At 54.1% G+C, this 23,950-nt stretch overlaps 1 protein-coding gene across 1 annotated transcript; it reads right to left on the bottom strand.

Annotated features, from left to right (window-relative positions):
- Nucleotides 1-693: 693 nt before the first annotated feature.
- LOC139476096 (uncharacterized) lies at nt 694-22,763 on the bottom strand. The gene is made up of 6 exons (XM_071259346.1): nt 22,493-22,763; nt 21,970-22,320; nt 21,371-21,442; nt 20,803-20,856; nt 20,577-20,676; nt 694-949 (listed from the first exon to the last, which is right to left on the bottom strand). Exons 1-6 carry the CDS (start codon nt 22,713-22,715, stop codon nt 694-696), a joined length of 1,056 nt encoding a protein of 351 aa, XP_071115447.1. The 5' UTR covers nt 22,716-22,763.
- Nucleotides 22,764-23,950: the final 1,187 nt, after the last annotated feature.

Here is a 23,950-nt window from a genome sequence, read left to right as displayed (position 1 = left end):
CAACTGCCTTACAGCATTGTTGTACACCACATCGTAAATGCTTCATTACATACAATACATTGCCGGGACATACAACTGCCTTACAGCATTGTTGTACACCACATCGTAAACGCTTCATTACATACAATACATTGCCGGGACATACAACTAGCTGAAGGTCACATAACATTACCATTCAACTCAACACATAAGTATGGGCAAATCACTTCTCACTATTGTGTGGTAGCAACCATATCACAGCGAGCATATTATTTCCATATTTCCAGGTTGATCCTTGTCTCTGTTGACACAACGTATAGGTACTGTGATTCTGTTCTTAGTAACTATTGTCTTGACCACGTGACAGCGTGCAGTTAGTCCCGTGTAACGTGGTATTTGACAACATGATATAAAGCATATAGGCAGGAACACAGACAGACACGTTTGTCTCAGGCAGCGTGCAGTGATCAATGCTAATCTACTTCATCCATGTGTATGTCACACGAGTAACTTCCCCTTGTTCATGGTTGTTGTGAAGTCTGTTTATCCTGGTTTTGTTGTTGCGTTGAGTGAGTGAGTGAGTGAGTGAGTGAGTGAGTGGTTTTACGCCGCTTTTAGCAATATTCCAGCAATATCACGGCGGTCGACACCAGAAATGGGCTTCACACGTTATGGCATTGGTGCTTACGGACACCTGTCAGTTCAGTGAAGCCGCTACGAGTTTATATTGACCTTCGCATACCCGTGGACATCCTGTATGCTGGTATAGTGGACATGGTCCGAGAAGACAACAAGACTTTGTTCAGTGCTGAAGACAGTGCTATATGTCGTGTCCATTAAACCGCTGTAAGGCCTCGCAGACTCGGTGTGATCACCTGACTGCCCCACGTGACCTAGTTGTGAGTACGTAGGCTCCTCGTCTGTCTGATCAGGTACCACTGCGGTATTCCTGGATGGTTTAATTGACTTGCTGAAATAAAACATATAACTTTTAAAGGAGAAAACTCTTATAGCTGTACTTTATGAGCTTACAACTACAACAATATGAGGTGAGGTGAAATGGGGTATAACGTCGCGTCCAAGATTATTGCACTTATATAGCGACGTGCATGAACGTGTGTGTGTTTGTGTGGCTGATTGTACTAGTCCGGACTGATGCCGATTTATAGTGCTAGCTCACTGAGTTACCATGCCGCAGTTTAACATGAATACCCCACTCATGACACAGTATACTGACTCCGATCCGACCAGTCCTTCTTTTAGCCCCTTACCGCGAACGCCAGACAGGGTAACAATAAGTACCATCTTAAAACGTCTTTTGGTATGATGTACAATTCTCTTCAAACATAATTCTTTCTGTACTGTTAACCCAGGGAAATATTTCTTTAATCGGATCAATGACATTGTTCGTGTCCGGGATACTGACAGTTGTTTGTGGACGAGAAGGGCTGACTGGCGTACGTGTGCCACCCTGGCAGAGAACTGACAGTTGTTTGTGGACAAGAAGGCCTGACTGGCAGACGGGTGCCACTCTGGCAGAGAACTGACAGTTGTTTGTGGACAAGAAGGCCTGACTGGCAGACGTGTGCCACTCTGGCAGAGAACTGACAGTTGTTTGTGGCCTGACTGGCGGACGTGTGACACTCTGGCAGAGAACTGACAGTTATTTGTGGCCTGACTGGCGGACGTGTGCCACCCTGGCAGAGAAGTGACAGTTGTTTGTGGACAAGAAGGCCTGACTGGCAGACGTGTGCCACTCTGGCAGAGAACTGACAGTTGTTTGTGGACAAGAACGCCTGCCTGGCGGACGTGTGCCACTCTGGCAGAGAACTGACAGTGGTTTGTGGCCTGACTGGCGGACGTGTGCCACCCTGGCAGAGAACTGACAGTTGTTTGTGGACAAGAAGGACTGACTGGCGGACGTGTGCTACTCTGGCAGAGAACTGACAGTTGTTTGTGGACAAGAGGGCCCGATTGGCGGACGTGTGCCACTCTGGCAGAGAACTGACAGTTGTTTGTGGCCTGACTGGCGGACGTGTGCCACTCTGGCAGAGAACTTACAGTTGTTTGTGGCCTGACTGGCGGACGTGTGCAACCCGGGCAGAGAACTGACAGTTGTTTGTGGACGAGAAGGCCTGACTGGCGGACGTGTGCAACTCTGGCAGAGAACTGACAGTTGTTTGTGGCCTCACTGGCGGACGTGTGCCACCCTGGCAGAGAACTGACAGTTGTTTGTGGACAAGAAGGCCTGACTGACGGACGTGTGCCACTCTGGCAGAGAACTGACAGTTGTGTGTGGACAAGTAGGCCTGCCTGGCGGACGTGTGCCACTCTGGCAGAGAACTGACAGTTGTTTGTGGCCTGACTGGCAGACGTGTGCCACCCTGGCAGAGAACTGACAGTTGTTTGTGGACAAGAAGGCCTGACTGGCGGACGTGTGCCACTCTGGCAGAGAACTGACAGTTGTTTGTGGCCTGCCTGGCGGATGTGTGCCACCCTGGCAGAGAACTGACAGTTGTTTGTTGACAAGAGGGCCTGACTGACGGACGTGTGCCACCCTGGCAGAGAACTGACAGTTGTTTGTGGACAAGAACGCCTGACTGGCGGACGTGTGCCACTCTGGCAGAGAACTGACAGTTGTTTGTGGCCTGACTGGCAGACGTGTGCCACTCTGGCAGAGAACTGACAGTTGTTTGTGGCCTGCCTGGCGGACGTGTGCCACTCTGGCAGAGAACTGACAGTTGTTTGTGGCCTGACTGGCGGACGTGTGCCACTCTGGCAGAGAACTGACAGTTGTTTGTGGACAAGAAGGCCTGACTGGCGGACGTGTGCCACTCTGGCAGAGAACTGACAGTTGTTTGTGGCCTGACTGGCGGACGTGTGCCACCCGGGCAGAGAACTGACAGTTGTTTGTGGACAAGAAGGCCTGACTGGCGGACGTGTGCCACTCTGGCAGAGAACTGACAGTTGTTTGTGGACAAGAAGGCCTGACTGGCGGACGTGTGCCACCCTGGCAGAGAACTGACAGTTGTTTGTGGACAAGAGGGCCTGACTGACGGACGTGTGCCACCCTGGCAGAGAACTGACAGTTGTTTGTGGACAAGAAGGCCTGAGTGGCGGACGTATGCCACTCTGGCAGAGAACTGACAGTTGTTTGTGGCCAGACTGGCAGACGTGTACCACTCTGGCAGAGAACTGACAGTTGTTTGTGGCCTGCCTGGCGGACGTGTGCCACTCTGGCAGAGAACTGACAGTTGTTTGTGGCCTGACTGGAGGACGTGTGCCACCCTGGCAGAGAACTGACAGTTGTTTGTGGACAAGAAGGCCTGATTGGCGGACGTGTGCCACCCTGGCAGAGAACTGACAGTTGTTTGTGGCCTGACTGGCGGACGTGTGCCACTCTGGCAGAGAACTGACAGTTGTTTGTGGCCTGACTAGCGGACGTGTGCCACCCGGGCAGAGAACTGACAGTTGTTTTTGGACAAGAAGGCCTGACTGGCGGACGTGTGCCACTCTGGCAGAGAACTGACAGTTGTTTGTGGCCTGACTGGCGGACGTGTGCCACCCTGGCAGAGAACTGACAGTTGTTTGTGGACAAGAAGGCCTGACTGGCGGACGTGTGCCACCCTGGCAGAGAACTGACAGTTGTTTGTGGACAAGGAGGCCTGACTGGCGGACGTGTGCCACTCTGGCAGAGAACTGACAGTTGTTTGTGGACAAGAACGCCTGCCTGGCGGACGTGTGCCACTCTGACAGAGAACTGACAGTTGTTTGTGGCCTGCCTGGCGGACGTGTGCCACCCTGGCAGAGAACTGACAGTTCTTTGTGGACAAGAAGGCCTGACTGGCGGACGTGTGCCACTCTGGCAGAGAACTGACAGTTGTTTGTGGACAAGAAGGCCCGACTGGCGGACGTGTGCCACTCTGGCAGAGAACTGACAGTTGTTTGTGGCCTGACTGGCGGACGTGTGCCACTCTGGCAGAGAACTGACAGTTGTGTGTGGACAAGAAGGCCTGACTGACGGACGTGTGCCACCCTGGCAGAGAACTGACAGTTGTGTGTGGACAAGAAGGCCTGCCTGGCGGACGTGTCCCACTGTGGCAGAGAACTGACAGTTGTTTGTGGCCTGACTGGCAGACGTGTGCCACCCTGGCAGAGAACTGACAGTTGTTTGTGGACAAGAAGGCCTGACTGACGGACGTGTGCCACCCTGGCAGAGAACTGACAGTTGCTTGTGGACAAGAAGGCCAGCCTGGCGGACGTGTGACACTCTGGCAGAGAACTGACAGTTGTTTGTGGCCTGACTGGCAGACGTGTGCCACTCTGGCAGAGAACTGACAGTTGTTTGTGGCCTGCCTGGCGGACGTGTGCCACTCTGGCAGAGAACTGACAGTTGTTTGTGGCCTGACTGGCGGACGTGTGCCACTCTGGCAGAGAACTGACAGTTGTTTTTGGACAAGAAGGCCTGACTGGCGGACGTGTGCCACTCTGGCAGAGAACTGACAGTTGTTTGTGGCCTGACTGGAGGACGTGTGCCACCCGGGCAGAGAACTGACAGTTGTTTGTGGACAAGAAGGCCTGACTGGCGGACGTGTGCCAGTCTGGCAGAGAACTGACAGTTGTTTGTGGCCTGACTGACGGACGTGTGCCACCCTGGCAGAGAACTGACAGTTGTGTGCGGACAAGAAGGCCTGCCTGGCGGACGTGTGCCACTCTGGCAGAGAACTGACAGCTGTTTGTGGCCTGACTGGCGGACGTGTGCCACTCTGGCAGAGAACTGACAGTTGTTTGTGGCCTGACTGGCGGACGTGTGCCGCTCTGGCAGAGAACTGACAGTTGTTTGTGGACAAGAACGCCTGCCTGGCGGACGTGTGCCACTCTAGCAGAGAACAGACAGTTGTTTGTGGCCTGACTGGCGGACGTGTGCCACCCTGGCAGAGAACTGACAGTTGTTTGTGGACAAGAAGGCCTGACTGGCGGACGTGTGCCACTCTGACAGAGAACTGACAGTTGTTTGTGGCCTGACTGGCGGACGTGTGCCACTCTGGCAGAGAACTGACAGTTGTTTGTGGCCTGACTGGCGGACGTGTGCCACCCGGGCAGAGAACTGACAGTTGTTTTTGGACAAGAAGGCCTGACTGGCGGAAGTGTGCCACTCTGGCAGAGAACTGACAGTTGTTTGTGGCCTGACTGGCGGACGTGTGCCACCCGGGCAGAGAACTGACAGTTGTTTGTGGACAAGAAGGCCTGACTGGCGGACGTGTGCCACCCTGGCAGAGAACTGACAGTTGTTTGTGGACAAGGAGGCCTGACTGACGGACGTGTGCCACCCTGGCAGAGAACTGACAGTTTTGTGCGGACAAGAAGGCCTCCCTGGCGGACGTGTGCCACTCTGGCAGAGAACTGACAGCTGTTTGTGGCCTGACTGGCGGACGTGTGCCACTCTGGCAGAGAACTGACAGTTGTTTGTGGCCTGACTGGCGGACGTGTGCCACTCTGGCAGAGAACTGACAGTTGTTTGTGGACAAGAAGGCCTGACTGGCGGACGTGTGCCACTCTGGCAGAGAACTGACAGTTGTTTGTGGCCTGACTGGCGGATGTGTGCCACTCTGGCAGAGAACTGACAGTTGTTTGTGGACAAGAACGCCTGCCTGGCGGACGTGTGCCACTCTGACAGAGAACTGACAGTTGTTTGTGGCCTACCTGGCGGACGTGTGCCACCCTGGCAGAGAACTGACAGTTCTTTGTGGACAAGAAGGCCTGACTGGCGGACGTGTGCCACTCTGGCAGAGAACTGACAGTTGTTTGTGGACAAGAAGGCCCGACTGGCGGACGTGTGCCACTCTGGCAGAGAACTGACAGTTGTTTGTGGCCTGACTGGCGGACGTGTGCCACTCTGGCAGAGAACTGACAGTTGTTTGTGGACGAGAAGGCCTGACTGGCGGACGTATGACACTCTGGCAGAGAACTGACAGTTGTGTGTGGACAAGAAGGCCTGACTGACGGACGTGTGCCACCCTGGCAGAGAACTGACAGTTGTGTGTGGACAAGAAGGCCTGCCTGGCGGACGTGTCCCACTGTGGCAGAGAACTGACAGTTGTTTGTGGCCTGACTGGCAGACGTGTGCCACCCTGGCAGAGAACTGACAGTTGTTTGTGGACAAGAAGGCCTGACTGGCGGACGTGTGCCACCCTGGCAGAGAACTGACAGTTGTTTGTGGACAAGAGGGCCTGACTGACGGACGTGTGCCACCCTGGCAGAGAACTGACAGTTGTTTGTGGACAAGAAGGCCAGAGTGGCGGACGTATGCCACTCTGGCAGAGAACTGACAGTTGTTTGTGGCCAGACTGGCAGACGTGTACCACTCTGGCAGAGAACTGACAGTTGTTTGTGGCCTGCCTGGCGGACGTGTGCCACTCTGGCAGAGAACTGACAGTTGTTTGTGGCCTGACTGGAGGACGTGTGCCACCCTGGCAGAGAACTGACAGTTGTTTGTGGACAAGAAGGCCTGACTGGCGGACGTGTGCCACCCTGGCAGAGAACTGACAGTTGTTTGTGGCCTGACTGGCGGACGTGTGCCACTCTGGCAGAGAACTGACAGTTGTTTGTGGCCTGACTAGCGGACGTGTGCCACCCGGGCAGAGAACTGACAGTTGTTTTTGGACAAGAAGGCCTGACTGGCGGACGTGTGCCACTCTGGCAGAGAACTGACAGTTGTTTGTGGACAAGAAGGCCTGACTGGCGGACGTGTGCCACCCTGGCAGAGAACTGACAGTTGTTTGTGGACAAGGAGGCCTGACTGGCGGACGTGTGCCACTCTGGCAGAGAACTGACAGTTGTTTGTGGACAAGAACGCCTGCCTGGCGGACGTGTGCCACTCTGACAGAGAACTGACAGTTGTTTGTGGCCTGCCTGGCGGACGTGTGCCACCCTGGCAGAGAACTGACAGTTCTTTGTGGACAAGAAGGCCTGACTGGCGGACGTGTGCCACTCTGGCAGAGAACTGACAGTTGTTTGTGGACAAGAAGGCCCGACTGGCGGACGTGTGCCACTCTGGCAGAGAACTGACAGTTGTTTGTGGCCTGACTGGCGGACGTGTGCCACTCTGGCAGAGAACTGACAGTTGTTTGTGGACGAGAAGGCCTGACTGGCGGACGTATGACACTCTGGCAGAGAACTGACAGTTGTGTGTGGACAAGAAGGCCTGACTGACGGACGTGTGCCACCCTGGCAGAGAACTGACAGTTGTGTGTGGACAAGAAGGCCTGCCTGGCGGACGTGTCCCACTGTGGCAGAGAACTGACAGTTGTTTGTGGCCTGACTGGCAGACGTGTGCCACCCTGGCAGAGAACTGACAGTTGTTTGTGGACAAGAAGGCCTGACTGGCGGACGTGTGCCACTCTGGCAGAGAACTGACAGTTGTTTGTGGCCTGCCTGGCGGACGTGTGCCACCCTGGCAGAATACTGACAGTTGTTTGTGGACAAGAGGGCCTGACTGACGGACGTGTGCCACCCTGGCAGAGAACTGACAGTTGCTTGTGGACAAGAAGGCCAGCCTGGCGGACGTGTGACACTCTGGCAGAGAACTGACAGTTGTTTGTGGCCTGACTGGCAGACGTGTGCCACTCTGGCAGAGAACTGACAGTTGTTTGTGGCCTGCCTGGCGGACGTGTGCCACTCTGGCAGAGAACTGACAGTTGTTTGTGGCCTGACTGGCGGACGTGTGCCACTCTGGCAGAGAACTGACAGTTGTTTTTGGACAAGAAGGCCTGACTGGCGGACGTGTGCCACTCTGGCAGAGAACTGACAGTTGTTTGTGGCCTGACTGGAGGACGTGTGCCACCCGGGCAGAGAACTGACAGTTGTTTGTGGACAAGAAGGCCTGACTGGCGGACGTGTGCCAGTCTGGCAGAGAACTGACAGTTGTTTGTGGCCTGACTGACGGACGTGTGCCACCCTGGCAGAGAACTGACAGTTGTGTGCGGACAAGAAAGCCTGCCTGGCGGACGTGTGCCACTCTGGCAGAGAACTGACAGCTGTTTGTGGCCTGACTGGCGGACGTGTGCCACTCTGGCAGAGAACTGACAGTTGTTTGTGGCCTGACTGGCGGACGTGTGCCGCTCTGGCAGAGAACTGACAGTTGTTTGTGGACAAGAACGCCTGCCTGGCGGACGTGTGCCACTCTAGCAGAGAACAGACAGTTGTTTGTGGCCTGACTGGCGGACGTGTGCCACCCTGGCAGAGAACTGACAGTTGTTTGTGGACAAGAAGGCCTGACTGGCGGACGTGTGCCACTCTGACAGAGAACTGACAGTTGTTTGTGGCCTGACTGGCGGACGTGTGCCACTCTGGCAGAGAACTGACAGTTGTTTGTGGCCTGACTGGCGGACGTGTGCCACCCGGGCAGAGAACTGACAGTTGTTTTTGGACAAGAAGGCCTGACTGGCGGAAGTGTGCCACTCTGGCAGAGAACTGACAGTTGTTTGTGGCCTGACTGGCGGACGTGTGCCACCCGGGCAGAGAACTGACAGTTGTTTGTGGACAAGAAGGCCTGACTGGCGGACGTGTGCCACCCTGGCAGAGAACTGACAGTTGTTTGTGGACAAGGAGGCCTGACTGACGGACGTATGCCACCCTGGCAGAGAACTGACAGTTTTGTGCGGACAAGAAGGCCTCCCTGGCGGACGTGTGCCACTCTGGCAGAGAACTGACAGCTGTTTGTGGCCTGACTGGCGGACGTGTGCCACTCTGGCAGAGAACTGACAGTTGTTTGTGGCTTGACTGGCGGACGTGTGCCACTCTGGCAGAGAACTGACAGTTGTTTGTGGACAAGAAGGCCTGACTGGCGGACGTGTGCCACTCTGGCAGAGAACTGACAGTTGTTTGTGGCCTGACTGGCGGATGTGTGCCACTCTGGCAGAGAACTGACAGTTGTTTGTGGACAAGAACGCCTGCCTGGCGGACGTGTGCCACTCTGACAGAGAACTGACAGTTGTTTGTGGCCTACCTGGCGGACGTGTGCCACCCTGGCAGAGAACTGACAGTTCTTTGTGGACAAGAAGGCCTGACTGGCGGACGTGTGCCACTCTGGCAGAGAACTGATAGTTGTTTGTGGACAAGAAGGCACGACTGGCGGACGTGTGCCACTCTGGCAGAGAACTGACAGTTGTTTGTGGCCTGACTGGCGGACGTGTGCCACTCTGGCAGAGAACTGACAGTTGTTTGTGGACGAGAAGGCCTGACTGGCGGACGTATGACACTCTGGCAGAGAACTGACAGTTGTGTGTGGACAAGAAGGCCTGACTGACGGACGTGTGCCACCCTGGCAGAGAACTGACAGTTGTGTGTGGACAAGAAGGCCTGCCTGGCGGACGTGTCCCACTGTGGCAGAGAACTGACAGTTGTTTGTGGCCTGACTGGCAGACGTGTGCCACCCTGGCAGAGAACTGACAGTTGTTTGTGGACAAGAAGGCCTGACTGGCGGACGTGTGCCACCCTGGCAGAGAACTGACAGTTGTTTGTGGACAAGAGGGCCTGACTGACGGACGTGTGCCACCCTGGCAGAGAACTGACAGTTGTTTGTGGACAAGAAGGCCTGAGTGGCGGACGTGTGCCACTCTGGCAGAGAACTGACAGTTGTTTGTGGCCAGACTGGCAGACGTGTACCACTCTGGCAGAGAACTGACATTTGTTTGTGGCCTGCCTGGCGGACGTGTGCCACTCTGGCAGAGAACTGACAGTTGTTTGTGGCCAGACTGGCAGACGTGTACCACTCTGGCAGAGAACTGACAGTTGTTTGTGGCCTGACTGGAGGACGTGTGCCACCCTGGCAGAGAACTGACAGTTGTTTGTGGACAAGAAGGCCTGACTGGCGGACGTGTGCCACCCTGGCAGAGAACTGGCAGTTGTTTGTGGCCTGACTGGCGGACGTGTGCCACTCTGGCAGAGAACTGACAGTTGTTTGTGGCCTGACTAGCGGACGTGTGCCACCCGGGCAGAGAACTGACAGTTGTTTGTGGACAAGAAGGCCTGACTGGCGGACGTGTGCCACTCTGGCAGAGAACTGACAGTTGTTTGTGGCCTGACTGGCGGACGTGTGCCACCCTGGCAGAGAACTGACAGTTGTTTGTGGACAAGAAGGCCTGACTGGCGGACGTGTGCCACCCTGGCAGAGAACTGACAGTTGTTTGTGGACAAGAAGGCCCGACTGGCGGACGTGTGCCACTCTGGCAGAGAACTGACAGTTGTTTGTGGCCTGACTGGCGGACGTGTGCCACTCTGGCAGAGAACTGACAGTTGTTTGTGGACGAGAAGGCCTGACTGGCGGACGTATGACACTCTGGCAGAGAACTGACAGTTGTGTGTGGACAAGAAGGCCTGACTGACGGACGTGTGCCACCCTGGCAGAGAACTGACAGTTGTGTGTGGACAAGAAGGCCTGCCTGGCGGACGTGTCCCACTGTGGCAGACAACTGACAGTTGTTTGTGGCCTGACTGGCAGACGTGTGCCACCCTGGCAGAGAACTGACAGTTGTGTGTGGACAAGAAGGCCTGCCTGGCGGACGTGTCCCACTGTGGCAGACAACTGACAGTTGTTTGTGGCCTGACTGGCAGACGTGTGCCACCCTGGCAGAGAACTGACAGTTGCTTGTGGACAAGAAGGCCTGACTGGCGGACGTGTGCCACTCTGGCAGAGAACTGACAGTTGTTTGTGGCCTGACTGGCAGACGTGTGCCACTCTGGCAGAGAACTGACAGTTGTTTGTGGCCTGCCTGGCGGACGTGTGCCACTCTGGCAGAGAACTGACAGTTGTTTGTGGCCTGACTGGCGGACGTGTGCCACTCTGGCAGAGAACTGACAGTTGTTTTTGGACAAGAAGGCCTGACTGGCGGACGTGTGCCACTCTGGCAGAGAACTGACAGTTGTTTGTGGCCTGACTGGAGGACGTGTGCCACCCGGGCAGAGAACTGACAGTTGTTTGTGGACAAGAAGGCCTGACTGGCGGACATGTGCCAGTCTGGCAGAGAACTGACAGTTGTTTGTGGCCTGACTGACGGACGTGTGCCACCCTGGCAGAGAACTGACAGTTGTGTGCGGACAAGAAGGCCTGCCTGGCGAACGTGTGCCACTCTGGCAGAGAACTGACAGTTGTTTGTGGCCTGACTGGCGGACGTGTGCCACTCTGGCAGAGAACTGACAGTTGTTTGTGGCCTGACTGGCGGACGTGTGCCACTCTGGCAGAGAACTGACAGTTGTTTGTGGACAAGAACGCCTGACTGGCGGACGTGTGCCACTCTAGCAGAGAACAGACAGTTGTTTGTGGCCTGACTGGCGGACGTGTGCCACCCTGGCAGAGAACTGACAGTTGTTTGTGGACAAGAAGGCCTGACTGGCGGACATGTGCCACTCTGACAGAGAACTGACAGTTGTTTGTGGCCTGACTGGCGGACGTGTGCCACCCTGGCAGAGAACTGACAGTTGTTTGTGGACAAGAAGGCCCGAATGGCGGACGTGTGCCACTCTGGCAGAGAACTGACAGTTGTTTGTGGACAAGAAGGCCCGACTGGCGGACGTGTGCCACTCTGGCAGAGATCTGACAGTTGTTTGTGGCCTGACTGGCGGACGTGTGCCACTCTGGCAGAGAACTGACAGTTGTTTGTGGCCTGACTGGCGGACGTGTGCCACCCGGGCAGAGAACTGACAGTTGTTTGTGGACGAGAAGGCCTGACTGGCGGACGTATGACACTCTGGCAAAGAACTGACAGTTGTTTGTGGACAAGAAGGCCTGACTGACGGACGAGTGCCCCCCTTGCAGAAAACTGACAGTTGTGTGTGGACAAGAAGGCCAGCCTGGCGGACGTGTGACACTCTGGCAGAGAACTGACAGTTGTTTGTGGCCTGACTGGCAGACGTGTGCCACCCTGGCAGAGAACTGACAGTTGTTTGTGGACAAGAAGGCGTGACTGGCGGACGTGTGCCACTCTGGCAGAGAACTGACAGTTGTTGGTGGCCTGACTGGCGGACGTGTGGCACCCGGGCAGAGAACTGACAGTTGTTTGTGGACAAGAAGGCCTGACTGGCGGACGTGTGCCACCCTGGCAGAGAACTGACAGTTGTTTGTGGCCTGACTGGCGGACGTGTGCCACTCTGGCAGAGAACTGACAGTTGTTTGTGGCCTGACTAGCGGACGTGTGCCACCCGGGCAGAGAACTGACAGTTGTTTTTGGACAAGAAGGCCTGACTGGCGGACGTGTGCCACTCTGGCAGAGAACTGACAGTTGTTTGTGGCCTGACTGGCGGACGTGTGCCACCCTGGCAGAGAACTGACAGTTGTTTGTGGACAAGAAGGCCTGACTGGCGGACGTGTGCCACCCTGGCAGAGAACTGACAGTTGTTTGTGGACAAGGAGGCCTGACTGGCGGACGTGTGCCACTCTGGCAGAGAACTGACAGTTGTTTGTGGACAAGAACGCCTGCCTGGCGGACGTGTGCCACTCTGACAGAGAACTGACAGTTGTTTGTGGCCTGCTTGGCGGACGTGTGCCACCCTGGCAGAGAACTGACAGTTCTTTGTGGACAAGAAGGCCTGACTGGCAAACGTGTGCCACTCTGGCAGAGAACTGACAGTTGTTTGTGGACAAGAAGGCCCGACTGGCGGACGTGTGCCACTCTGGCAGAGAACTGACAGTTGTTTGTGGCCTGACTGGCGGACGTGTGCCACTCTGGCAGAGAACTGACAGTTGTTTGTGGACGAGAAGGCCTGACTGGCGGACGTATGACACTCTGGCAGAGAACTGACAGTTGTGTGTGGACAAGAAGGCCTGACTGACGGACGTGTGCCACCCTGGCAGAGAACTGACAGTTGTGTGTGGACAAGATGGCCTGCCTGGCGGACGTGTCCCACTGTGGCAGACAACTGACAGCTGTTTGTGGCCTGACTGGCAGACGTGTGCCACCCTGGCAGAGAACTGACAGTTGTTTGTGGACAAGAATCCCTGACTGGCGGACGTGTGCCACTCTGGCAGAGAACTGACAGTTGTTTGTGGCCTGCCTGGCGGACGTGTGCCACCCTGGCAGAGAACTGACAGTTGTTTGTGGACAAGAGGGCCTGACTGACGGACGTGTGCCACCCTGGCAGAGAACTGACAGTTGCTTGTGGACAAGAAGGCCTGACTGGCGGACGTGTGCCATTCTGGCAGAGAACTGACAGTTGTTTGTGGCCTGACTGGCAGACGTGTGCCACTCTGGCAGAGAACTGACAGTTGTTTGTGGCCTGCCTGGCGGACGTGTGCCACTCTGGCAGAGAACTGACAGTTGTTTGTGGCCTGACTGGCGGACGTGTGCCACTCTGGCAGAGAACTGACAGTTGTTTTTGGACAAGAAGGCCTGACTGGCGGACGTGTGCCACTCTGGCAGAGAACTGACAGTTGTTTGTGGCCTGACTGGAGGACGTGTGCCACTCTGGCAGAGAACTGACAGTTGTTTGTGGACAAGAAGGCCTGACTGGCGGACGTGTGCCAGTCTGGCAGAGAACTGACAGTTGTTTGTGGACTGACTGACGGACGTGTGCCACCCTGGCAGAGAACTGACAGTTGTGTGCGGACAAGAAGGCCTGCCTGGCGGACGTGTGCCACTCTGGCAGAGAACTGACAGCTGTTTGTGGCCTGACTGGCGGACGTGTGCCACTCTGGCAGAGAACTGACAGTTGTTTGTGGCCTGACTGGCGGACGTGTGCCGCTCTGGCAGAGAACTGACAGTTGTTTGTGGACAAGAACGCCTGCCTGGCGGACGTGTGCCACTCTGGCAGAGAACTGACAGTTGTTTGTGGCCTGACTGGCGGACGTGTGCCACCCTGGCAGAGAACTGACAGTTGTTTGTGGACAAGAAGGCCTGACTGGCGGACGTGTGCCACCCTGGCAGAGAACTGACAGTTGTTTGTGGACAAGGAGGCCTGACTGGCGGACGTGTGCCACTCTGGCAGAGAACTGACAGTTGTTTGTGGACAAGAACGCCTGCCTGGCGGACGTGTGCCACTCTGACAGAGAACTGACAGTTGTTTGTGGCCTGCCTGGCGGACGTGTGCCACCCTGGCAGAGAACTGACAGTTCTTTGTGGACAAGAAGGCCTGACTGGCGGACGTGTGCCACTCTGGCAGAGAACTGACAGTTGTTTGTGGACAAGAAGGCCCGACTGGCGGACGTGTGCCACTCTGGCAGAGAACTGACAGTTGTTTGTGGCCTGACTGGCGGACGTGTGCCACTCTGGCAGAGAACTGACAGTTGTTTGTGGACGAGAAGGCCTGACTGGCGGACGTATGACACTCTGGCAGAGAACTGACAGTTGTGTGTGGACAAGAAGGCCTGACTGACGGACGTGTGCCACCCTGGCAGAGAACTGACAGTTGTGTGTGGACAAGAAGGCCTGCCTGGCGGACGTGTCCCACTGTGGCAGACAACTGACAGCTGTTTGTGGCCTGACTGGCAGACGTGTGCCACCCTGGCAGAGAACTGACAGTTGTTTGTGGACAAGAAGGCCTGACTGGCGGACGTGTGCCACTCTGGCAGAGAACTGACAGTTGTTTGTGGCCTGCCTGGCGGACGTGTGCCACCCTGGCAGAGAACTGACAGTTGTTTGTGGACAAGAGGGCCTGACTGACGGACGTGTGCCACCCTGGCAGAGAACTGACAGTTGCTTGTGGACAAGAAGGCCTGACTGGCGGACGTGTGCCACTCTGGCAGAGAACTGACAGTTGTTTGTGGCCTGACTGGCAGACGTGTGCCACTCTGGCAGAGAACTGACAGTTGTTTGTGGCCTGCCTGGCGGACGTGTGCCACTCTGGCAGAGAACTGACAGTTGTTTGTGGCCTGACTGGCGGACGTGTGCCACTCTGGCAGAGAACTGACAGTTGTTTTTGGACAAGAAGGCCTGACTGGCGGACGTGTGCCACTCTGGCAGAGAACTGACAGTTGTTTGTGGCCTGACTGGAGGACGTGTGCCACCCGGGCAGAGAACTGACAGTTGTTTGTGGACAAGAAGGCCTGACTGGCGGACGTGTGCCACTCTGGCAGAGAACTGACAGCTGTTTGTGGCCTGACTGGCGGACGTGTGCCACTCTGGCAGAGAACTGACAGTTGTTTGTGGCCTGACTGGCGGACGTGTGCCGCTCTGGCAGAGAACTGACAGTTGTTTGTGGACAAGAACGCCTGCCTGGCGGACGTGTGCCACTCTAGCAGAGAACAGACAGTTGTTTGTGGCCTGACTGGCGGACGTTTGCCACCCTGGCAGAGAACTGACAGTTGTTTGTGGACAAGAAGGCCTGACTGGCGGACGTGTGCCACTCTGACAGAGAACTGACAGTTGTTTGTGGCCTGACTGGCGGACGTGTGCCACCCTGGCAGAGAACTGACAGTTGTTTGTGGACAAGAAGGCCCGAATGGCGGACGTGTGCCACTCTGGCAGAGAACTGACAGTTGTTTGTGGACATGAAGGCCCGACTGGCGGACGTGTGCCACTCTGGCAGAGATCTGACAGTTGTTTGTGGCCTGACTGGCGGACGTGTGCCACTCTGGCAGAGAACTGACAGTTGTTTGTGGCCTGACTGGCGGACGTGTGCCACCCGGGCAGAGAACTGACAGTTGTTTGTGGACGAGAAGGCCTGACTGGCGGACGTATGACACTCTGGCAAAGAACTGACAGTTGTTTGTGGACAAGAAGGCCTGACTGACGGACGAGTGCCCCCCTTGCAGAGAACTGACAGTTGTGTGTGGACAAGAAGGCCAGCCTGGCGGACGTGTGACACTCTGGCAGAGAACTGACAGTTGTTTGTGGTCTGACTGGCAGACGTGTGCCACCCTGGCAGAGAACTGACAGTTGTTTGTGGACAAGAAGGCGTGACTGGCGGACGTGTGCCACTCTGGCAGAGAACTGACAGTTGTTGGTGGCCTGACTGGCGGACGTGTGGCACCCGGGCAGAGAACTGACAGTTGTTTGTGGACAAGAAGGCCTGACTGGCGGACGTGTGCCACTCTGGCAGAGAACTGACAGTTGTTTGTGGACAAGAAGGCCTGACTGACGGACGTGTGCCACCCTGGCAGAGAACTGACAGTTGTGTGCGGACAAGAAGGCCTGCCTGGCGGACGTGTGCCACTCTGGCAGAGAACTGACAGTTGTTTGTGGCCTGACTGGCGGACGTGTGCCACTCTGGCAGAGAACTGACAGTTGTTTGTGGCCTGACTGGCGGACGTGTGCCACTCTGGCAGAGAACTGACAGTTGTTTGTGGACAAGAAGGCCTGACTGGCGGACGTGTGCCTACCTGGCAGAAAACTGACAGTTGTTTGTGGACAAGAAGGCCTGACTGGCGGACGTGTGCCACTCTGGCAGAGAACTGACAGTTGTTTGTGGCCTGACTGGCGGACGTGTGCCACTCTGGCAGAGAACTGACAGTTCTTTGTTGACAAGAACACCTGCCTGGCGGACGTGTGCCACTCTGGCAGAGAACTGACAGTTGTTTGTGGTCTGACTGGCGGACGTGTGCCACCCTGGCAGAGAACTGACAGTTGTTTGTGGACAAGAAGGCCTGACTGGCGGACGTGTGCCACTCTGGCAGAGAACTGACAGTTGTTTGTGGCCTGACTGGCGGACGTGTGCCACCCGGGCAGAGAACTGACAGTTGTTTGTGGACGAGAAGGCCTGACTGGCGGACGTATGACACTCTGGCAGAGAACTGACAGTTGTTTGTGGCCTGACTGGCGGACGTGTGCCACTCTGGCAGAGAACTGACAGTTGTTTGTGGCCTGACTGGCGGACGTGTGCCACTCTGGCAGAGAACTGACAGTTGTTTGTGGACAAGAAGGCCTGACTGGCGGACGTGTGCCACCCTGGCAGAGAACTGACAGTTGTTTGTGGACAAGAAGGCCTGCCTGGCAGACGTGTGCCACTCTGGCAGAGAACTGACAGCTGTTTGTGGACGAGAAGGCCTGACTGGCGGACGTATGACACTCTGGCAGAGAACTGACAGTTGTTTGTGGACAAGAAGGCCTGACTGACGGACGTGTGCCACCCTGGCAGAGAACTGACAGTTGTGTGTGGACAAGAAGGCCTGCCTGGCGGACGTGTGCCACTCTGGCAGAGAACTGACAGTTGTTTGTGGCCTGACTGGCAGACGTGTGCCACCCTGGCAGAGAACTGACAGTTGTTTGTGGACAAGAAGGCCTGACTGGCGGACGTGTGCCACTCTGGCAGAGAACTGACAGTTGTTTGTGGCCTGACTGGCGGACGTGTGCCACCCTGGCAGAGAACTGACAGTTGTTTGTGGACAAGAGGGCCTGACTGACGGACGTGTGCCACCCTGGCAGAGAACTGACAGTTGTTTGTGGACAAGAAGGCCTGACTGGCGGACGTGTGCCACTCTGGCAGAGAACTGACAGTTGTTTGTGGCCAGACTGGCAGACGTGTGCCACTCTGGCAGAGAACTGACAGTTGTGTGTGGCCTGCCTGGCGGACGTGTGACACTCTGGCAGAGAACTGACAGTTGTTTGTGGCCTGACTGGCGGACGTGTGCCACTCTGGCAGAGAACTGACAGTTGTTTTTGGACAAGAAGGCCTGACTGGCGGACGTGTGCCACTCTGGCAGACAACTGACAGTTGTTGGTGGCCTGACTGGCGGACGTGTGCCACCCAGGCAGAGAACTGACAGTTGTTTGTGGACAAGAAGGCCTGACTGACGGACGTGTGCCACTCTGGCAGATAACTGACAGTTGTGTGCGGACAAGAAGGCCTGCCTGGCGGACGTGTGCCACTCTGGCAGAGAACTGACAGTTGTTTGTGGCCTGACTGGCGGACGTGTGCCACTCTGGCAGAGAACTGACAGTTGTTTGTGGCCTGACTGGCGGACTTGTGCCACTCTGGCAGAGAACTGACAGTTGTTTGTGGACAAGAAGGCCTGACTGGCAGACGTGTGCCTACCTGGCAGAAAACTGACAGTTGTTTGTGGACAAGAAGGCCTGACTGGCGGACGTGTGCCACTCTGGCAGAGAACTGACAGTTGTTTGTGGCCTGACTGGCGGACGTGTGCCACTCTGGCAGAGAACTGACAGTTGTTTGTGGACAAGAAGGCCTGCCTGGCGGACGTGTGCCACTCTGGCAGAGAACTGACAGTTGTTTGTGGCCTGACTGGCGGACGTGTGCCACCCTGGCAGAGAACTGACAGTTGTTTGTGGACAAGAGGGCCTGACTGGCGGACATGTGCCACTCTGGCAGAGAACTGACAGTTGTTTGTGGCCTGACTGGCGGACGTATGCCACTCTGGCAGAGAACTGACAGTTGTTTGTGGCCTGACTGGCGGACGTGTGCCCCCCGGGCAGAGAACTGACAGTTGTTTGTGGACGAGAAGGCCTGACTGACGGACGTGTGCCACTCTGGCAGAGAACTGACAGTTGTTTGTGGACAAGAAGGCCTGACTGGCGGACATTTGCCACTCTGGCAGAGAACTGACAGTTGTTTGTGGCCTGACTGGCGGACGTGTGCCACTCTGGCAGAGAACTGACAGTTGTTTGTGGCCTGACTGGCGGACGTGTGCCACTCTGGCAGAGAACTGACAGTTGTTTGTGGACAAGAAGGCCTGACTGGCAGACGTGTGCCACCCTGGCAGAGAACTGACAGTTGTTTGTGGACAAGCAGGCCTGACTGACGGACGTGTGCCACTCTGGCAGAGAACTGACAGTTGTTTGTGGCCTGACTGGCGGACGTGTGCCACTCTGGCAGAGAACTGACAGTTGTTTGTGGACAAGAACACCTGCCTGGCGGACGTGTGCCACTCTGACAGAGAACTGACAGTTGTTTGTGGCCTGACTGGCGGACGTGTGCCACTCTGGCAGAGAACTGACAGTTGTTTGTGGACAAGAAGGCCCGACTGGCGGACGTGTGCCACTCTGGCAGAGAACTGACAGTTGTTTGTGGACAAGAAGGCCCGACTGGCGGACGTGTGCCACTCTGGCAGAGAACTGACAGTTGTTTGTGGCCTGACTGGCGGACGTGTGCCACTCTGGCAGAGAACTGACAGTTGTTTGTGGCCTGACTGGCGGACGTGTGCCACCCAGGCAGAGAACTGACAGTTGTTCGTGGACGAGAAGGCCTGACTGGCGGACATATGACACTCTGGCAGAGAACTGACAGTTGTTTGTGGACAAGAAGGCCTAACTGACGGACGTGTGCCACCCTGGCAGAGAACTGACAGTTGTGTGTGGACAAGAAGGCCTGCCTGGCGGACGTGTGCCACTCTGGCAGAGAACTGACAGTTGTTTGTGGACAAGAACGCCTGCCTGGCGGACGTGTGCCACCCGGGCAGAGAACTGACAGTTGTTTGTGTACAAGAAGGCCTGACTGGCGGACGTGTGCCACCCTGGCAGAGAACTGACAGTTGTTTGTGGACAAGAAGGCCTGACTGGCGGACGTGTGCCACTCTGGCAAAGAACTGTCAGTTGTTTGTGGACAAGAAGGCCTGACTGGCGGACGTGTGCCACCCTGGCAGAGAACTGACAGTTGTTTGTGGACAAGAAGGCCTGCCTGGCGGACGTGTGACACTCTGGCAGAGAACTGACAGTTGTTTGTGGCCTGCCTGGCGGACGTGTGCCACTCTGGCAGAGAACTGACAGTTGTTTGTGGACAAGAAGGCCTGACTGGCGGACGTGTGCCACTCTGGCAGAGAACTGACAGTTGTTTGTGGACAAGAAGGCCTGACTGGCGGACGTGTGCCACCCTGGCAGAGAACTGACAGTTGTTTGTGGACAAGAAGGCCTGCCTGGCGGACGTGTGCCACTCTGGCAGAGAACTGACAGTTGTTTGTGGCATGCCTGGCGGACGTGTGCCACTCTGGCAGAGAACTGACAGTTGTTTGTGGACAAGAAGGCCTGACTGGCGTACGTGTGCCACCCTGGCAGAGAACTGACAGTTGTTTGTGGACAAGAAGGCCTGACTGGCAGACGTGTGCCACCCTGGCAGAGAACTGTCAGTTGTTTGTGGACAAGAAGGCCTGAATGGCGGACGTGTGCCACCCTGGCAGAGAACTGACAGTTGTTTGTGGACAAGAAGGCCTGCCTGGCGGACGTGTGCCACTCTGGCAGAGAACTGACAGTTGTTTGTGGCCTGCCTGGCGGACGTGTGCCACCCTGGCAGAGAACTGACAGTTGTTTGTGGCCTGACTGGCGTACGTGTGCCACCCTGGCAGAGAACTGAAAGTTGATCCATCCAGAATCTGTCCCGGTGCTTCGGGTATTATTGCGGATGTGTTACTATCAGGGATACTATCCAACATCCTTTTCCGGGTTTGCATATACTAAGATAAGACAAGCATTGTCACAGATGATATATTCGGGAGACAAGTGTAAAACGTCCAAGACACATCCTGACATATTACATAAGTAATACGTAATTACGTAAGTTCAAAGGGATTAGTCACGTGACACCTATTATACGGGCACTAGCTGCTTATGTTGCTTTACCACTGTGCCAAGTCACATGCTGGTGTCACAGTTTGCACAATTATTGCTCAAATATCCCTCAGTTAAGGACAGTTAACGGGAATGGTAACTGTTACTTACAAGTAGACGATGATAGCTACAATAGCAACCAGTAGGATTAGGATGGCCACTCCACACACACTGGACACAAGGGTCAAAGTTCGCTCACTGTCCCTGCACTCTGCAAGACATGACGCACGAAATGGTATTGACGCCGACATAAGCAGTACACATGTTGAAAATTGTATTTGATTTACAATTTCTAAAAGAAGGGACGCATTTATGAAATATTATCTCACACACATACCTGTCACTTCTTGAAGTGGTCTTCTTGACGTAGCTGATATAGTCGCTGGTGAGTCTGATGAAACAGAACAATAATCTGCCTTGTCACGACACATGATTGAGACGTTTTGGGCCTTCATACTTCATATTATGTATTTACCAACAAGCGATCACACATTATGTATATCTATGATAGAATAGGCGGTCTACAATACAGAAATAAACTTCTTGTAATTATGTATTTACCAACAAGCGATCACACATTATGTATGTGATAATATTGTAACCACTGTGTACATTGGCTGATGGCCTACATAACAGAATTAGACTTCTTGTAATTATGTATTTACAACCAAACTATCACACCTTCTCAACTTGACCATGAATCACGACATTGCAATGAAAACGTCGTGTCGGCTATCCAGGGAAGTCCCAGGAGTTTGGTGTTTGGAAGTAGGCACAGTAAACATTCATGTCTTGCTGAAGAATCCCATCCATCGGTTGGGTGTCGCGATTGACTACATAATTACCAGACATTATAGCAATGTCGTAAGTCGTATCAATGGAAGAAGGTTAGGTGAGGTACACACCCCGTGTAAGTCTGGTGGAGGACAACACTGGAGATGGGCCATCGTTGCACGTCAACGTCAGGGTGGTCGAGCCTGGGGAAGAGAACATACAGACAATGCTTCAGATGCTGCTACATTTGATGATGCACGTCATACACGGGAACACCTTATGAGTTTGCACGTAAGCTTCTCATATCAAGAAGACCGCATCTACATTCAATATGTATATATATATTATTCAGGAACAGACACAATTGCAGGATGTGTGTGGCTAAACCATCAGAATAACTACAGTTAATGACAGTCTGGTTAGCGTTACATGAATATGAAGTTTAGATTCGCGATGAACGTTTGAAAATTAGATGTCGTGGATTAAATTTATCAACTTGTTGAACATGGTTGATTATGATAAGTTACTTAAGCTCTGTATTTTCCTTGATAAAGTCTTTAAAATAAGAAATTATATGAATGTATTGTGAAAGAAAATAGAATCATGTTAGTGGCGCCGTATCATAATATTGTCCCATATTTTACACATGTTTTACTGTTGGCCTCATGGCCATTTATACGGAATAAATGACTTGACTATTCAGATACTATTAGCATGAAATGAAGCTCACCCTGTACCTTCATCCAAACACCTCTTCTTGCCTTTCCTGGAGGTTGGTTACCATCAAACATAACTCCTAACCTCTCTGTGTTTTCAAGGACTAAAGTGTTGTAGGTTAAGCTTCCCGCTGTCACAGAATCCCAGGTCTCGTTGTCTCCTGTCAGGGACATACTGGCCACTGGGTAGATGTAGTATTCAAGTATGGTCACATTCATGTCGGACCCTGTGACGTCACATATGCACGTGTTAGCGGCCGAGGTCAAACCACGTGGATAGCCGGGAGACACGAGGAACACTGTTACATCTGCATCTGTCGCGGCATCAGTGACGTTAACGTTGTTACAGATGTTGATGGGATCAGCTGGAACCACATTCATAACGACAGGTACCATGTGTTTTGTCCAGTTATGTTATACTCACGCTTTAAGTTAGTTATAGTTCCTGATTTAGAGGTTCACATACATTCTTGAGAAACGTGATTCTTGGTACGGATGTTTGAGACACTCATAAAGGTACAAATGTATAATACCTACCAGACACACATTCATAGGATATCACAGCGTGGTAGGTTGCTGTCTCTCCACAGACTGTGTCCACCCAGAACTTCTGCACCTCCATCTCACACGTGGCCACCCCGTTACAGTCTGTGTACAGACTGTCAGCCTGAGTCTCTTGAAGGAACACACAGCTGGCACCAGGTGGAGACTCGCAACTCGGGGTCATGTTCTGGTACTGTACACTGATCACATGGAGCATCTCCCCTGTCTCACACGTCAGATTCAGGGATGAAGAAGGAGAGCTGGTACAGATCCCCTCAGTTTTCGTTGTGAGATCTTAAAATATATTAATGTAGGTTATGCTTCATGACTGGGCAACAATAACACGTACTACATTATATTGGTAAAAAGTGTTTGTTTCTTGTTTAACACAGCACTCGGCAATATTGCAGCTGTATGAAGGCGGTATGTAAATAATTGAGCCTGGACCAGACAGTGATCATGTGCATGGATCTACGCAATTAGGAAAGTCAGCGGGCCTGATCACCCGATCCTGTAAGTCGCCTCTAGCATGGGTTGCTGAAGACCTGTTTTAATCTGGATCTTCACTATTTGGTAAAGGCGAATAAAGTGTCGATACAAGTTACTCTCATGTTTCGCTTCACTGGAGCTGGATCTATACGAGCACTGTACACAAGGTTACGATTAACTAACCTTTTTTCGAGGACATGGTGACTTGCTCCGCGAGTAGAAGACACCCCAGTGCAGCTGTACTAAGCCACCACGTCATGGCTGGCTTGAGCTCCGTACTAGCGTGGCACCGTCCAGGGTCCTTCTGTACACCTCAAATGAATGGAGCATATGCATTCGTTTCATTAACAAGGATGTTAATTGCAATATAGAAGGGGATTATAAACATTTGTTCAAGTGTATGTCAGGCATAACATTGCTGAGAAGTTCACGACCAACTATTCATACTTAGAGTTTCCTTCTTTCAGAAACAACTTCCTGATTCGTAAAGTATTTCCAGTATTAGAAATTCTTGAAGAATAACCTTTATGTTAAGGTGCGTACTCATGGCGAGTGGTGAGACGTTTCTGTACGTACATTGTCGACCTTGGAACAGGGACATGATACTAGTATCACGATGTGGAAACGTAATAATACTTGGGCGGTGGGGTAGCCTAGTGGTCAAAGCATTCGCTCGTCACGTCGAAGACCCGGGTTCGATTCCCCACATCGATACAATGTTTGAAGCCCATTTCTGGCGTTCCCCTCCGTGATATTGCCGTAATATTGCTAAAAGCGGCGTAAAACTAAACTCACTCACTCACCCACAAAAATTACTGACAACACATACACAACAGAAGCAGTAAGAGTCGAGCGGAGGATCAACCTGGGAGCTCAACTTTGTCTCCAAGCTAATGACAGTGTGCATGCGCAGTGAAGTGAACGACCGAGTCAGTGAGCGTTCTTATTTCAGCTTCATTACTA

This window comes from Haliotis cracherodii, unplaced genomic scaffold (genome assembly GCF_022045235.1).
Source record: "Haliotis cracherodii isolate W230 unplaced genomic scaffold, xgHalCrac1.p SCAF_3, whole genome shotgun sequence".
NCBI classification, from domain to species: domain Eukaryota; kingdom Metazoa; phylum Mollusca; class Gastropoda; order Lepetellida; family Haliotidae; genus Haliotis; species Haliotis cracherodii.
This window is presented reverse-complemented; position numbering and strand designations above follow the sequence as displayed.